The sequence below is a fragment of the Melanerpes formicivorus genome, unplaced genomic scaffold, assembly GCF_026170545.1.
Source record: "Melanerpes formicivorus ecotype bairdi unplaced genomic scaffold, bMelFor1.0.p_v2 SCAF_75, whole genome shotgun sequence".
In the NCBI taxonomy this organism is placed as follows: Eukaryota; Metazoa; Chordata; class Aves; order Piciformes; family Picidae; genus Melanerpes; species Melanerpes formicivorus.
Window position 1 is genome coordinate 3,258,711 of NW_027142427.1, and position 13,643 is coordinate 3,272,353.

A 13,643-nucleotide genomic window follows, 5' to 3' on the forward strand; every position below is an offset into this window, starting at 1 on the left:
ATGTGCACAAGTGAGCTTGGCTTTCACAGGCCCACAGCAGAGCTGGTGGAGAGCAGGTCTGGTGAGGAGCAGCTGAGAGAACTGGGGTTGTTTAGTCTGGAGAAGAGGAGGCTGAGGGGAGACTGCACTGCTTCCTATACCACCTAGGTGGGGTGAGAGCCCACCTGGAGTACTGTGTCCAGGTCTGGAGCCTCTGTGACCGGTTGAGGCTGTCCCCTTAAGAAAGGGAATACGGTGGTGGGAAGTTGGTAAACGAAAAAGACAGATCTAAACTAATTTCATTGGTAGATTGGGAGGAAGCACCTTCTGAACTGGGAGTGCAGGAGGGTATCCTGGGCATTCCAGCACTTTTATCTTCTGTCTTTCTTCCGCTCCTCCGCCGAGCAGCAGCTCTCTCTGTGCTGGGCTTCTGGCCAAGGCTTGGCCTTGAAAACCTGAGCCTTGAGGTCCCTTCCAGCCCTGACAATTCTGTGATTCTGAAGGAGGCAGGAGTGAGGTGGGGGTTGGTCACTTCTCTCTGGTATGATGTGATAGGACAAGAGGAATTGGCCTGGAATTGTGCCAGTGCTCTTCAGAGGTGATGCTTGGTGTAGCTTGAAGCTGATGGACACTTGCTGGTTTGGATTTTGCTCTGTTTGTGCTTCACTTGCCTCCTTTAAGCATGGACAGTGCAATCCTTCCTGAAGGAAGAAGTGCAGCACTTGAGAATGTCAAGGTGCTTCTCTGAGTTGTTCTCAGTCCTCTTATGGTCTGAGGGGCAATGCAGAGGCAGGAGCCTGGTTTCACTGCTGGCAATGAGCTGAAGAGCTCCCTGGGTCTGCTGCCTTTCCCAGCAGTGAGAAATGTGGCACTTCCCATTCCCCATCTTCTTTCACAGGTGTGATGTTGACTCCAGCCTGGACCAAAAGCCATCCCCTCCCAAGAGGAAAGTAGAGGAGAGCCATGAGGGAAAGCCTGTGGAGCCCTTGGGAGATGGGAGTGCAGGGTGAGCCAAGTCAAGGCAGTGCTGAGCAGAAGTCAAGCAGAGCTGCAGTGTTGGTCATCTTAGCAAGTGCTGAAGAGAGTGAGGACAAAACAGAGACTGGAGAGGAGTTGAGAGAAGGAGAAAGGGGAAAAGTGTCTGATGATGAGAGCACAGAGAGACAGGAAGGCAGTGAGAAAAGTGGTCCAGTATTCCAGAGCACAGGCAGGGGAGGAAAAATGGGAGAGAGAAAGACACCTTCTGGTGTGGGATTGTGGGCCTGCAGTGCATGGCCTGGGGTGTCCTCTCTCAGGACAGCTCTTGTGTGAGATCTGTGGTGCTGCCTGTGTGCAGGCAAGAAGATCACTGAGGCTCCTTTGGGGCAAGCATCAGTGTGAGAGGCAAGAAAATGAGTAAAGAAGGTTTGGGAGCCAGAGGAGGATGGGAAGGCAAGAGGGGAGTGGGGCACAGTGAAGGGCCAAGAGTGCAGAAGGAGAATGGCAGCAGGTGGAGGAGCAGTAGAAGAGAAGGAAGAAATGGGCCTGGCTGTGGGTAGGCACAGAGCAAGTCTGAGGCATGCTTCTATGGGAGACAGGCCATCAGCATCAGGTGAATGGTCAGAAGGTGCTGGCCATTGGAAGAGGAGGTGGGAAAGCCTCCTGCTGTGTGATTGGACCTGGATGGGAGGGAGAGGGGTGAAGTGTGGAGGGGAGGAGGCTGGGTGCTGGGGCGGAAGGGGAGGTGGGAAGAGCACACAGCAGCAAAATGTCAGGAAGATTTGGCACCAAGCTGAAGTACTGGGGGTTGGAGTGGATGATCTCTGGAGGTCCCTTCCAAGCCCTGACATCCTGTGAGCTGGCCAAAGATGGCTGTGGTGTCTGTCACTCATGCTGGCACCTGTCACTGACCTGCAGCCAAGGCCACTGGAAGAGCAAGTGTGGGCCAGCCAGAGCAGACCTTGCTGAGCTGTTCAGCTGCAGAGTCCTTGCAAAGCATTGTGACAGAAGTGGAGAGCAGCAGTGAGGAGTGTGCTGGGAGTGAGGAAGAAGAAGGTGAGTAGAGTGGCTCTGCAGAGGGTGGCTGGCTGGGCCACAGGAGTGTGGCTGTTTCCCTTCACAGCAGGGCATGGTGCAGCATGGGCAGAGCAGCTGCTGCAGTCCCCTGTGCTGCAGGGAGCCAACTGAGCCCCCAGAGCACTGGGCTCCAAAAGTACACCCAGAGAGCATCAGAGGGAGCTCAAAACTCAGGCAGCTGGTGAGGAGAAGCAGCACAGGAAGTTTTCTTCTCTCACCATGCTGATGTCCCTTGGTTGGCTGGGAGAGAATCATAGAATCAATGAAGTTGGAAAAGACCTCAGAGGTCATCAAGTCCAACCTGTCACCCAATCCCTCCTGACCACTAAAACCATGGCTCCAAGTGCCACATCCAAGCCTTTCTTGAGCACCTTCAGGGATGGTGACTCCACCACCTCCCTGGGCAGCACATTCCAGTGGCCAATTTCTGGGAAGAGCTTTCTCCTCTCCTAGAGCCTGAACTTCCTCTGGCGCAGCTTGAGACAGTGTCCTCTCGTTCTGGTGCTGTTAGGATCTTTAAGGACAGCTCAAGAGCCTCAGCCCCGACACTGCTCTCACAAAGTAATGCTCTGGTTATTTTTTACTGGGAGCAGATGGATCCCTCCTGGCAGAGGGAAGGAGAACACCTGAGGAGCAGAACGCAGCAGGCCAAGTGGTACAAGAAGGGCAGATTGAAGGGGAGCTGGAGCAGAAAAGTCTTGCTGCTGAGAGAAGATGTGTGCACTGAAGAGGCTGGAGAAGAAATGGCACTGCTGGCAGGTTTGCTGCACAAGTAAGGTAAGAGAGGGCCCCCATGGTCTTCCTCATGAGAAGTTTGACAATCAGGTCTTAGCACTGTGGTTTAGTGCTTAACTGACCAGGATGTGGCTGGCTGTGGCTGGCAGAAATCAAATCCTGTCACTCAACTCCCTGGAGCCTGAAATGGATTCATTGACCTGCATGTCCTCTAGGAACAACTGGCTCCTTTCAGCAAACAGAGTGCTCTTCTGCTGAACCCTGGCTGATGTTACTATTATAGAGTAGAACTAACCAGGTTGTAAAAGACCTTCAAGATCAAGTCCAACCTTTCACCCCACATCATCTGATCAACTCAACCATGGCACCAAGTGCCTCACCCAGGCTCTTCCTAAACACCTCTGGGGCTGGTGACTCCACCACCTCCCTGGGCAGCACATTCCAATGACAAATCTCTCTTTCTGTGAAGAACTTCTTCCTAACCTCCAGCCTAAACCTCTCCTGGCACAGCTTGAGACTGTGTCCTCTTGTTCTGGAGCTGCTTGCCTGGGAGAAGACACCAAGCCCCACCTGGCTACAACCTCCCTTCAGGTAGCTGTAGACAGCAGTTCCTGCTGTTCCTGCTGAACCCTTGCTGGTGTTCAAATGCCTTTGTTGTACTTGGCAGACAAGTCCAAAACCAGACCAAAACCTGAGCCTGGTCCCTGGCTTTGCACAGAGGGTTTGGTGTTGAGTTCAAAGTTCAGGTTTGCAGTGGCAGGGCTTTGCCAGGCAAAGGTCTCTTTTAATGCCATGTTACTGTTTCTGGCTGCTGCTCAGCTGGGAATTGAAACCCCCAAGTGAATCGCTGTTGTAGCATAGCACAAGCAGATACACATATATCTGCAAAGACAGAAACCCTGTCCCCAGCAGTCTTAAATCATCAGGATTTAAGTGAGGGTTTGCACATTGCCTGCTTGGAAATACTGAATTCTTTTAAATGTGGCCTTTGGGCAGAGGGCTTTCTATGACTGAGAGGCTTATGATTGACAGTGCCTCTTCTCTTGCCTAGTGCTGCCCCTATGCACTTGTTCCAAAGGCATGGAGTGACAGGATGAGGGGTGATGGCTTCCAACTGGAAGAAGCTGGAGGTAGATGACATATTAGGAGGAAATTCTTCCCCAGGAGGGTGGTGAGGCACTGGAACAGGTTGCCCGGGGAGGTTGTGGATGCCTCCTCCCTGGAAGTGTTCAAGGCCAGGCTGGATGGGACCTTGAGCAACCTGGTCTAGTAAAAGGTGTCCCTGCCCAGGGCAGGGGAGTTGGACCAGGTGACCTTTAAGATGCCTTCAACCCAAAGCAGTCTGTGATTTGTGATTCTAATTCAGAGCAGCTCTTTGCATCACTGCTGCTGAAGGTAGTGCTTGCTCTGGGGCTTCTCACCAGAAGGTGTCAGAGTGGCTCTGCTGGTTTGGTGGCAGTGCTGCTTCTCCCTGCTCAGGCAGAGCCCAGCAGAGTCAGCACAGCCCGGCCTGCTGGGCAAGGAGATGTCACACAGCATGCAGCTCTTCTGTGGCTTTGGTGGTGCAGATGGAAGGGTTTGGTTTGCTTTTGGCAGCAGCGGTGTGAATGGCACCAACCAGGGAGTGCTGGGCAGGAAGATGTGGAGCTGCAGTGGTGCTGGGGGCAGCAGGGAGGTGTGTGAGGTGGGGAGCTGCAGTGGTGCTGGGGGCAGCAGGGAGGTGTGTGAGGTGGGGAGCTGCAGTGGTGCTGGGGGCAGCAGGGAGGTGTGTGAGGTGGGGAGCTGCAGTGGTGCTGGGGGCAGCAGGGAGGTGTGTGAGGTGGGGAGCTGCAGTGGTGCTGGGGGCAGCAGGGAGGTGTGTGAGGTGGGGAGCTGCAGTGGTGCTGGGGGCAGCAGGAAGGTGTCTCAGAGGATGAGTGTGTGGCTGCTGATGCTGTAGAAATGGGGCTGGGCTCCAGCTGGTGGGAGCATAAGGTCTGGTCAGCACTGTCATGCTGAGGGAGGGGGGCACTGGAGTACCCCTGACTTGGCTGTAGCAGTGCAGCCCTTGTGCATTAGTGCAAACCCACTTTAACTGTGAGGTGAGGGGGAATGATTGGGATGCAGAGGGGTGCTGCAGGCTGTGTTCTCTGTCAGTCACTGGTGTCCAGTGCAGGAAGAATCACCCTGGCAAGGTGCCTGCTTCAGCTGCTGCAGCTTTATTTCTGAGAGCTGTTATTTGGCACATTTGGGGCTGGTCTTTTGGCTGTGTCTGATCTGTGCAAATCACTCATCCAGAGTGTCTGTCACCCCAAAGAGCCCTTGGTTCAGCTCTCCTTGTAGGATATGCTGTCCCCTCAACAGGGCAGGGAAGGATGGAGGGAGGGTGAGAATCCCAGACAATTGAATTAGAGTAATTAGGATCATAGAATCAATAAGGTTGGAAGAGCTCTCAGAGATCATCAAGTCCAACGTATCCCCCAGCACCTCATGACTAACTAAACCATGGCACCAAGTGCCACGTCCAGTCCCCTCAGGGATGGTAACTCCACCACCTCCCTGGGCAGCACATTCCAACAGCTAACAACTCTCTGTGAAGAACTTTTTCCTCACCTCCAGTCTAAACTTCCCCTGGCACAGCTTGAGACTGTGTCCTCTTGTTCTGGTGCTGCTTGCCTGGGAGAAGAGACCAACCCCCTCCTGGCTACAGCCTCCCTGCAGGGAGTTGGAGAGAGCATGAAGGTCTCCCCTGAGCCTCCTCTTCTCCAGGCTAAGCAACCCCAGCTCCCTCAGCCTCTCCCCACAGGGCTGTGCTCCAGGCTTCTCCCCAGCCTCGTTGCCCTTCTCTGGACAACTTCAAGTGTCTCAATGTCCTTCTTAAACTGAGGAGCCCAGAGCTGGACACAGGACTCAAGGTGTGGCCTAAGCAGTGGTGAGTACAGGGGCACAAACCCCTGTTAGCTATTTTATCCCTGGGAGGTTTGTCTTGGTTTAAGCAGATGGGGTTTCTGAAGCAGCTGTTCCCAGTGAGGGTCTGCTTGGTGCTGCTGTGGGTGGTGGGAGAGAGTGCAGAGGCTCTCAGTACTGTGCTGGCCTCTGTGTGCAGGCAAGGTTTGGAATTCAGAGGGTGCTTCTGTGTGCACACACCATGGTCTGGAAACTCGTGCTGCAGAGGTTTCTGTCTTGAAAAGCAGCTGCTCATTGTTCCTATCAGTGTGTCCAAAAGAAATGCTGCCTGTGCTTTCCAGTCATTGAGAGCATCCTTCCTCCATTGCCATCATGTGGTCCCTGCATGTGCTCCTGACTTTGTGTGCTGCAGAGAGGTACAGTAAAGAGTTGCTGCCTTTACAAAAGAGAAATGAATATGAAGTGCAGGCAGATCATGGGAACAAAGACCCTGTGGGCAGTGGAAGCCCTTTGACACTGTGGAGCAAGTACAAGAGGTGGAAGGCAGTCCCTGTCCTTGAGTGCCTGCACTCAGTGCCTTGCGCTGTGGCCCCTGTGTGTCTGTGCTTCAGCCTGACCCACAGCAGCGAAGCGAGAGGGGAGCCAGGAGCATGGCTGGGCCATGGCATCTCCTTCCTTTCAGGACATACAGAGGGCACTGAGGTGCACACCTTGCTGCCTTCCTGCCGTTTGAACAGAAGGAATGGCAATTGGGGTGGGTATGTGAGAGCATTGTGCATCTCAGCACTTGCTGTGCTGCAGTGCTAAGTCCATGGGTCTGCGTTGGAGAAAAATCCCTTCTCCCTCCTTTTTACCTGTTATCTCCTTCTGCCCTCCCCCCCTTAATTCCCTTCCTCCTTTCTTTCTCTCCCCTTCCTTTCCCGTTTCTCTCCCCTTCTTTTTCTTTTCCGTTTTACTCCCCCCGTCTTTTCCCTTTCTCTCGCTTTTTTACCCGCGTTTCCTCCCCTTTTGCCCCTTTCCCTCTCCCTTCCCCTGGAGACACAGCAGCTCAGCGTGTTCCCTCCCTGCGGCCCGTCCTGACCGCGCGGAGCCGGGGCTCTGCCAGGCCACGGGCTGCGGCTGCAGGAAGCGGGCCCGGGCCGGAGAGCCGGGGGGCTTGCCCCGACGTTTTGCGTGCCCGGGCTGGTGCCCGTGTCCGGCTGCGGGCAGAGGCTGACAGCCGTGGCCGGCCGGGGAAGGAGCAGCTCGGGGCTGAGGGACCCCCGAGGTGGGTGGGTCTGGCCCCGGGGCCCTCCGTGACGTCACAAGTGGCAGGGGGAACCCTTCAGCGGCCATTGGCGGAGGGAGCCTCGGCCACGCCCCTCGGGTGTCCTAGCGACACTACGAGACGCGGTCTCTGTGCCTGGACGCTAGCTCCGAGCTGTTCCTCGTCGCCGTTCGCCCCCGGTCTCGCCGTCGCCATGAGCCGCCCGCAGTCGGGGTGAGTGGGGCGGCGGGGCAGGAGGGGACGTGGGGAGCGGGGCTGCCGGGCCGGGCCCTTCCCCGCGGCGTCGCCCTTCGTCCATCGCGCTCCCGCCTGAGCTGTCCTGCGGGCTGGTGCCGGGGGGGCGGTGGGTGGCACGGAGAGCCCGAGGGGAATCGCTGCCTCGGTGCCCGAGCGGTTTCCGTCCTGCCAGCAGCCCCCGGCCTGCCCGGGGTTCCGGAGCTGTGCCGCTGTGCTGCTCTGAAAGGCTGCCGGCCGCCTTCTGTCACAAGAGCGATGCAGAGTTAGCAGTGGTTGAGGCCACATCTCGGACACTAGGAGCACAAAAAGGAGACTGAGGGGCTGGAGCGGCTCCAGAGAAGGGCAGGAAAGCTGTGGAAGGCTGTGGAGGACGGCTCTGGTGAGGGGCGGCCGGGGGAACTGGGCTGTATGGAAGCCAGAGCAGCTTTGCTGGTGTCCCCAGCAGAAGCAGGGCAGGACACTACAGGTGGTTCAGGTGAGGAACAGTCTCCATGGGGCACAGGACTGTTTGTGTGGCTGGAGGGGCCATTCACATCCTCCAGCTGTGCAACACAACGGGCTGGATTTGTCAGTGACCGTTGAGAACTGAAGATCTGGGGCTCTCTTTGGTCATTTCCTTGGGGAGCAGCCACTGGTTTGATTGCACTGTAAGTTATTAATGGTGAAGCTCTGCTGTACAAAACTGATGTCAGGTGCCTGCTGTAGCTTTGTCTTGGGATCCTTGGGCATGAGCAAGAGTGGTCTTCAAACTGATGGTGGCTGGGAATAGTGTGCTGTCAAGTGGGAAAAGCAGGTGCTGGTGGCAATGCTCATGCAGTGACAATCCTGTGGGATAGAGAGCTGCAAGTGGACAGTGCCTTCATTGACATCCTCCTCATCAGCTCAGCATGTTGTGTGCTTTCCATACTCTGACACCCATCTGGATTTGAGAAAGAATTGGTTGGATGATCACATGCAAAGGGCTTGATGTCCAGATGGAGATGGGTGACAAGTGCTTGGAGGTTTAGGTTGAACATGAGGAAGAGTTTCCTTCCCTAAATGGGTTGTCCAGCTGGCCCATGCTGCCCAGGTCAGAGGTGGAGTCCCCATCACTGGAGGGCTTTCAAAGTCTTGTAGGTGTGGTGGTGGCCATGGTTTAGTGGTTAGTGGTGATCTGGCAGTGCTGGGTTAAGTATTGGACTCGATGATCTTAAAGGTCTTTTGCAACCCCAACGATTCTATGATTCTTTTCTCTCTGCTGGGAGAGGGAGAACTGGCCAGCTGGATTAAGCAGGAACACTGGCAGAAGCTCCAGATGAGCAAGGGCTTGCAGGACCAGCCCTTCTTACTGACTGCAGTGTGAGTTTGAGTTGGTGCCCAGGTGTGCTGTGAGGACTGTTTGTTGCACCAACAGAGGTGCTCACCCATGCAGAGCTCAAGCTTCTCTCGCTGGGGTGGCTCTGACAAAGCCCACTGCCTCCACTTGCATTCTTTCCAATGGCTTCGTGGGTGCTGGGTCAGGCCCAGAACATTTCCTTGTTTCCTCCAAAGCCCTTCTGAAGTTTGCACTTAATTCAGCATTTTTGAGGGCCGGCCTGTCCACATCTGGAACGGGAAGCTGAGGTTGCTGCTTCACTGGGCTCACCTGGGAGTTGCATTTTAAGCAGTGACATGGCCCATGAAATATTAGCTGGGAAGAAGTCCATGACAAGGAGTTGGATTGAGTTTCTCCTCTGCCTCTGTGCCCAGTTGCCAGGTGATACCATCAGTCAATGCTCACCACAACCATGTGATAAAGCATTTCCTCTGCTGGTTTCACGTGTGAGTGCAGACACTGGAGTGAAAAGGTGGGGTGGAGAAGTTGCTGTAGTACCAGTGTTTGAGCAGCATGATTGGTAGGGCAAGGGAGATGGGGTAAAATGTAAGTTACTGTGGGTAAGCTAGCTGTGAGATGAGTGTGAAACCCCAGACACCATCCCTGTGGATCCCCAGTCCCTGGTGTTTTGGATTTGTGGTTTGTTGTTCCTTGTTCTTTTTTTCCCTGAGCACTTTTGTGTGTGGCAACCCAGTGGAGCTGTAGAGATTTCCCTTCAGCTCTAAGGAGGGTGTGGGATATGTGGTGGGGCAGTGGGAAGTATGCTGTAGAGCAAAGGTTCTGGGCCATCTCCCTCTTTGTTGAGGGGGGGATACCTCCAAGAGCTGGGTCTGCACCTGCTGGACTCAAGCAAGCATGCAGCTGCAAATGTTGTGTAGCAGTCTTCCAGTATTGGAGGGGGGCTACAGGAGAGCTGGAGAAGGACTTTTGACAAAGGCATGGAATGACAGGATAGAGTAGAATAGAATTAACTAGGTTGGAAAAGACCTTTGAGATCATTGAGTCCAACCTCTCACCCAACACCATCTAATCAACTCAGCCATGGCACCAAGTGCCTCAGCCAGTCTCTTCCTAAACATCTCCAGTGATGGTGACTCCACCACCTCCCTGGGCAGCACATCCCAATGGCCAATCTCTCTTTCTATGAAGAACTTTTCCTAACATGCAGCCTAAACCTCCCCTGGCACAGCTTGGGTCTGTGTCCTCTGAGGGTGATGGCTTCAAGATGGAACAAACTGGGTTTAGATTAGACATGAGGAAGAAATTCTTGCCCATGAGGGTGCTGAGGCACTGGGACAGGTTGCCCAGAGAAGCTGTGGAGGCTCCAAGCTTGGAAGTGTTCCAAGCCAGTCTGGATGGAGCCTTGAGCAGCCTGGTCTAGTGGAAGGTGTCCCTGATGATGGTGGGGAAGGTTTGGAACTAGGTGATCTTTAAGTTTCCTTCCAACCCCATGCAGTGTAGGATTCTATGTGGTACTGACCTGCTGAAGGTCAGAGCTTTTATCTGAGGAGGCTGTGGTGGGAGCTGGTGTTGGAGGAAAGCTTCAGGGCTGAGCCCTGGTGGAGCCTGTGCCTTGGTGGTGCTACACTGCTCGATGCAAAGCTGCTATATCTCACTGCTTGTTTCTGATACCAATCTTCTGGAGGCCTTAAGGGGTTACCTTCACATCATCTAGTGGGCATTTCTCTGGCAGAAGGCTGGGTGTGATCCATCCAGAGGGTTGAAGATGTGATGATGTGGCTGGCAAGAGGCTTCTATGCATCTGCCTTGATTCTCTTTCAGGTTCATTCCTACCTACAACAGCCTTACAGACAAACACCTGGCTGGATATTTCAGCAACACCCGGATAAGACGACATCTGCAGAGATCAGGACTGGTGAGACTGAGAACTTTCTTTTTCAGAGGGTTGCTTTGAATGCTGCACCAGCCATGCACCCAGGTCTGTGGTTTCTCTCCCAGCCATATGTGTTTTGATGGGTAAGAATGTGAGGAGCCAGGCAAACACGTGGGCTTGTGCTGTGCCAGAGCAAAGCCACACAGTCACACCACGGCCGGCTGTGTTTAATCACAGCACGTCCCCCTGTGTTATTCTTGACCCTGGGTCAGGTACCCATGAATGCAGGGCTCAGCCTGCTCTCTTTGGGGTCAGAGTTACAGGAGGACAGGTAAAACTGGGCTGGGAGCTTTGCTGCATGTGCCAAGTGGCTTTTGAAGACACTACTGGCCTTTTCCCATGGGCTTATAGTGTTAAGAGGAAATGAGTTGAAACTTGAGGAGGGGAGATTTAGACTGAATATCAGGAAGAAAGTCTTTCCAGTGAGGGTGGTGAGACACTGAAACAGGTTGCCCAGAGAGGTGGTGGATTTCCCCTCCCTGGCGGTGTCCAAGAGGGGATTGGACATGGCACTTGGTGCCTTGGTTTAGTCATGGGGTCTGTGGTGACAGGTTGGACTTGATGATCTTTGAGGTCTCTGCCAACCTTGGTGATTCTGTGATTCTGGATGGTGAGAGCACACTGTAAGTAATATCCTCACACTCAGTTTGGATCCCATGCACCACAGATAGCATGCTGCAGTGCAACAGTCATCATGTGCATCTGCATGAAAGTGGGAGCAGTGGCTGACAAGGGCTGGTGGTTTATGTCTTGGAGAGCTTTGGCTGAGCCCTGAGCTTCTCAGAGTGGAGGCCCAGTCAGTGATTACATATGGCATGGTCACAGTGATGCCAGTCTGCTATAGCTCACATGCAGGCAGATGATCTTCAGGGAGAGGCTTTGATAAGTTCAGAGTGGTTTGCTGCTTTTGCTCCCTATTTCTTTCTGCTCATTGGAGTTGGCCTCTGCAGGATCTTTCTGTTTGTGAATGTGCAGAATCATGTTGGGCCTGTGAGAGGTTTTAGCCTGTGAAATGGGAGCACCTCTGAGCCTCCTGCTTGTTTCAATAGCTTCAGTGTTGTTTTTCAAATGTGCTTCTTGCAGATCTCAAGGAGTGGCAGAATAATCTCTGAGAAGGAATACCAGAGAAATGAAGTCAGGAAGAATCACCTGAGACACCTGAAGGAGACCCTGACTCGCACCATATTCTTTAAGATCCTTGACTTGAAGGTATGCATTCACTAAGGATGTCCAGGCCTCTTCAGATCCTTCCCTACTGACAGCCAGTGCCTGCTAGCTTGTCCCAGGCTGCTTTATGGAGCTGTGCCCTCACATTGCCCTGAAATGCTCTCCCCTGCTGAGAATCATAGACTCCTGGAATGCTTTGGGTTGGAAGGCACCTTAAAGATCATCCAGTTCCAACCCACTGCCATGGGCAAGGACACCTTTCCCTAGCCCAGGTTGCTCAAGGCCTCATCCAGCCTGGCTTTGAACACTTCCAGGGAGGGAGCATCCATGACCTCCCTGGGCAACCTGTGCCAGTGTCTCACCACCCTCACTGGAAAGAATTTCTTCCTAAGCTGTTCCCCAAATCCAGCTTCTTGTAGTTTGAAGCCATCACCCCTCATCCTGTCACTCCATGCCTTTGTCAAAAGTGCCTCTTCAGCTCTCCTGTAGGAAATGGGACAATTTCTCTGCTTGAAAAATGGAAGCCTCCACATGAAGCCTCCACTGGCCTCGAGTTGTTCACCGACAGTGTCATTAGGGCACAGGCTGTCCTGAATCCATTACTGCCCTTTGGTAGCCATCAGATTCTGGGGTGATGTTCACAGGGTTAGTCTGCTTACAAAAAAAATCTTATCAGAAGCAAATAGTTTGAACCAAATGTTATCTGAGTGCAAAATTTGGGCACATCTGCTGAATGGAGCTGGTGCCCACCCCTGCACACAGACTCCGTTCTTGCCTTGCCGTGCTGATGGACGCAGACGGGATGCCAAAGGGGTTGCATCAATCCTGGTTTCATAAGAGGGCTCAGGGAGGGTAACACCCAGGGAGCAGCAGGTGGGGGAGAGGCAGGACAGGGGCAAGTGTTCTGGCATTCAGTGCCATCTCATAATGTCCATTACCGAGACCTGCCTTTCCCTTACATTGGTAGCGTCGTCAGCAGCTGGAGTTGATGAAGAAGCCTGAAAGCTCAGTGAGGATGGAGAAGTGGCAGAAAATCAAGGTAAGGCTTGAGTGCTCTTGAGTAGTGGTGAGAGCTGGCAGCTGTGCTCTCTGTCATTTGACAGGGCTTCACTGAGCCACGTGTTCTGACTCTGACGTTTATGGAGGAAGTACAGGAAATAGGTAAGCAGAGGATCCTGGCCCAGCTTGCATCTCCCCCTTCCTCTGCCCAGCAGTCCAGGGACTTCCATTCATGCATCTCCTTCCTTTTGTTTTGGTTGTGCAGTGTCTTTGGTTGTGGGATTTCATTCTGAGTGATCCTTCCTTGCATTTCTGTGCAGTAATTAATGTCTCTGCTTCCTGATGGCTCTGTTGGATGCTCCATGGTTCTGCTTGTGAAGGCTGTCACTGACTGTCCTCCTTTTCAAGGCCTCTGTGGGTTTGCTTTTTCATACATTTTTCATGCTGCTTCTCAGTTTCCCAAACTGAAGCCCCACAGCCTATTGAATCTGTCATACCTGAGGCATTCCAGGCTTCTCAAGGCTGTTGCCATGTTTTGACCTTTCCCTGTTTTGAAATGGGGATCCAGAAGGGGATGAATAATTCAAGTCACACTTTGCAGTTCTCCTGGTAATTCTAGACACTGCTTCTGACTGCTGCTGGGCCCTGAGCTGACATCTCCAGCTGTTTGCCTCCCCAGGTGATAGCTAGCAGAACCAGCATGCATGCAGTGACAAGAGGTTCTGCAGTCTTCACTTTGGTGTCATTTAGGTAGGGCTTGATGCTGTGGTTGTTGGAGTCCTGGGAAAGCAATGGTTCTTCTCCCCATGAAGTCACTTGGATTCACATGGGGAAAGTTGTTCTCATGGAAGGAGGCTGGACCTAGAGGACTGTTAAAGTCCCTTCTGACCCAAACCAATCCATTACTTTGTGCTCAATGTGGCTGCCTCCTGTTACTGCTACGTAAGCTGCACCTCTGGTGCCCAGAGGCTCCAAGCCAGCAGGTGGACACAGGAAGCAGCATATTTCATACCCATAATATCCTGCACCCCATAAGTCCATCTGCAAAGTCATTCTCTTCCTCTTCTTTC

The 13,643-nt window shown here is 53.4% G+C and overlaps 1 protein-coding gene across 1 annotated transcript in view; it reads left to right on the forward strand.

Moving 5' to 3' along the window:
- Window positions 1-1,458: 1,458 nt before the first annotated feature.
- Window positions 1,459-13,643, forward strand: part of LOC137454015 (glutamate-rich protein 3-like) — a 39,925-nt gene continuing 27,740 nt past the window's right edge. The window contains exons 1-6 of the mRNA XM_068163842.1: window positions 1,459-1,513; window positions 1,876-2,013; window positions 6,694-7,135; window positions 10,296-10,389; window positions 11,491-11,616; window positions 12,542-12,613. Of these exons, the coding sequence (XP_068019943.1) occupies window positions 1,459-1,513; window positions 1,876-2,013; window positions 6,694-7,135; window positions 10,296-10,389; window positions 11,491-11,616; window positions 12,542-12,613 (927 nt within the window). The remainder of the gene's footprint in view (window positions 1,514-1,875; window positions 2,014-6,693; window positions 7,136-10,295; window positions 10,390-11,490; window positions 11,617-12,541; window positions 12,614-13,643) is intronic.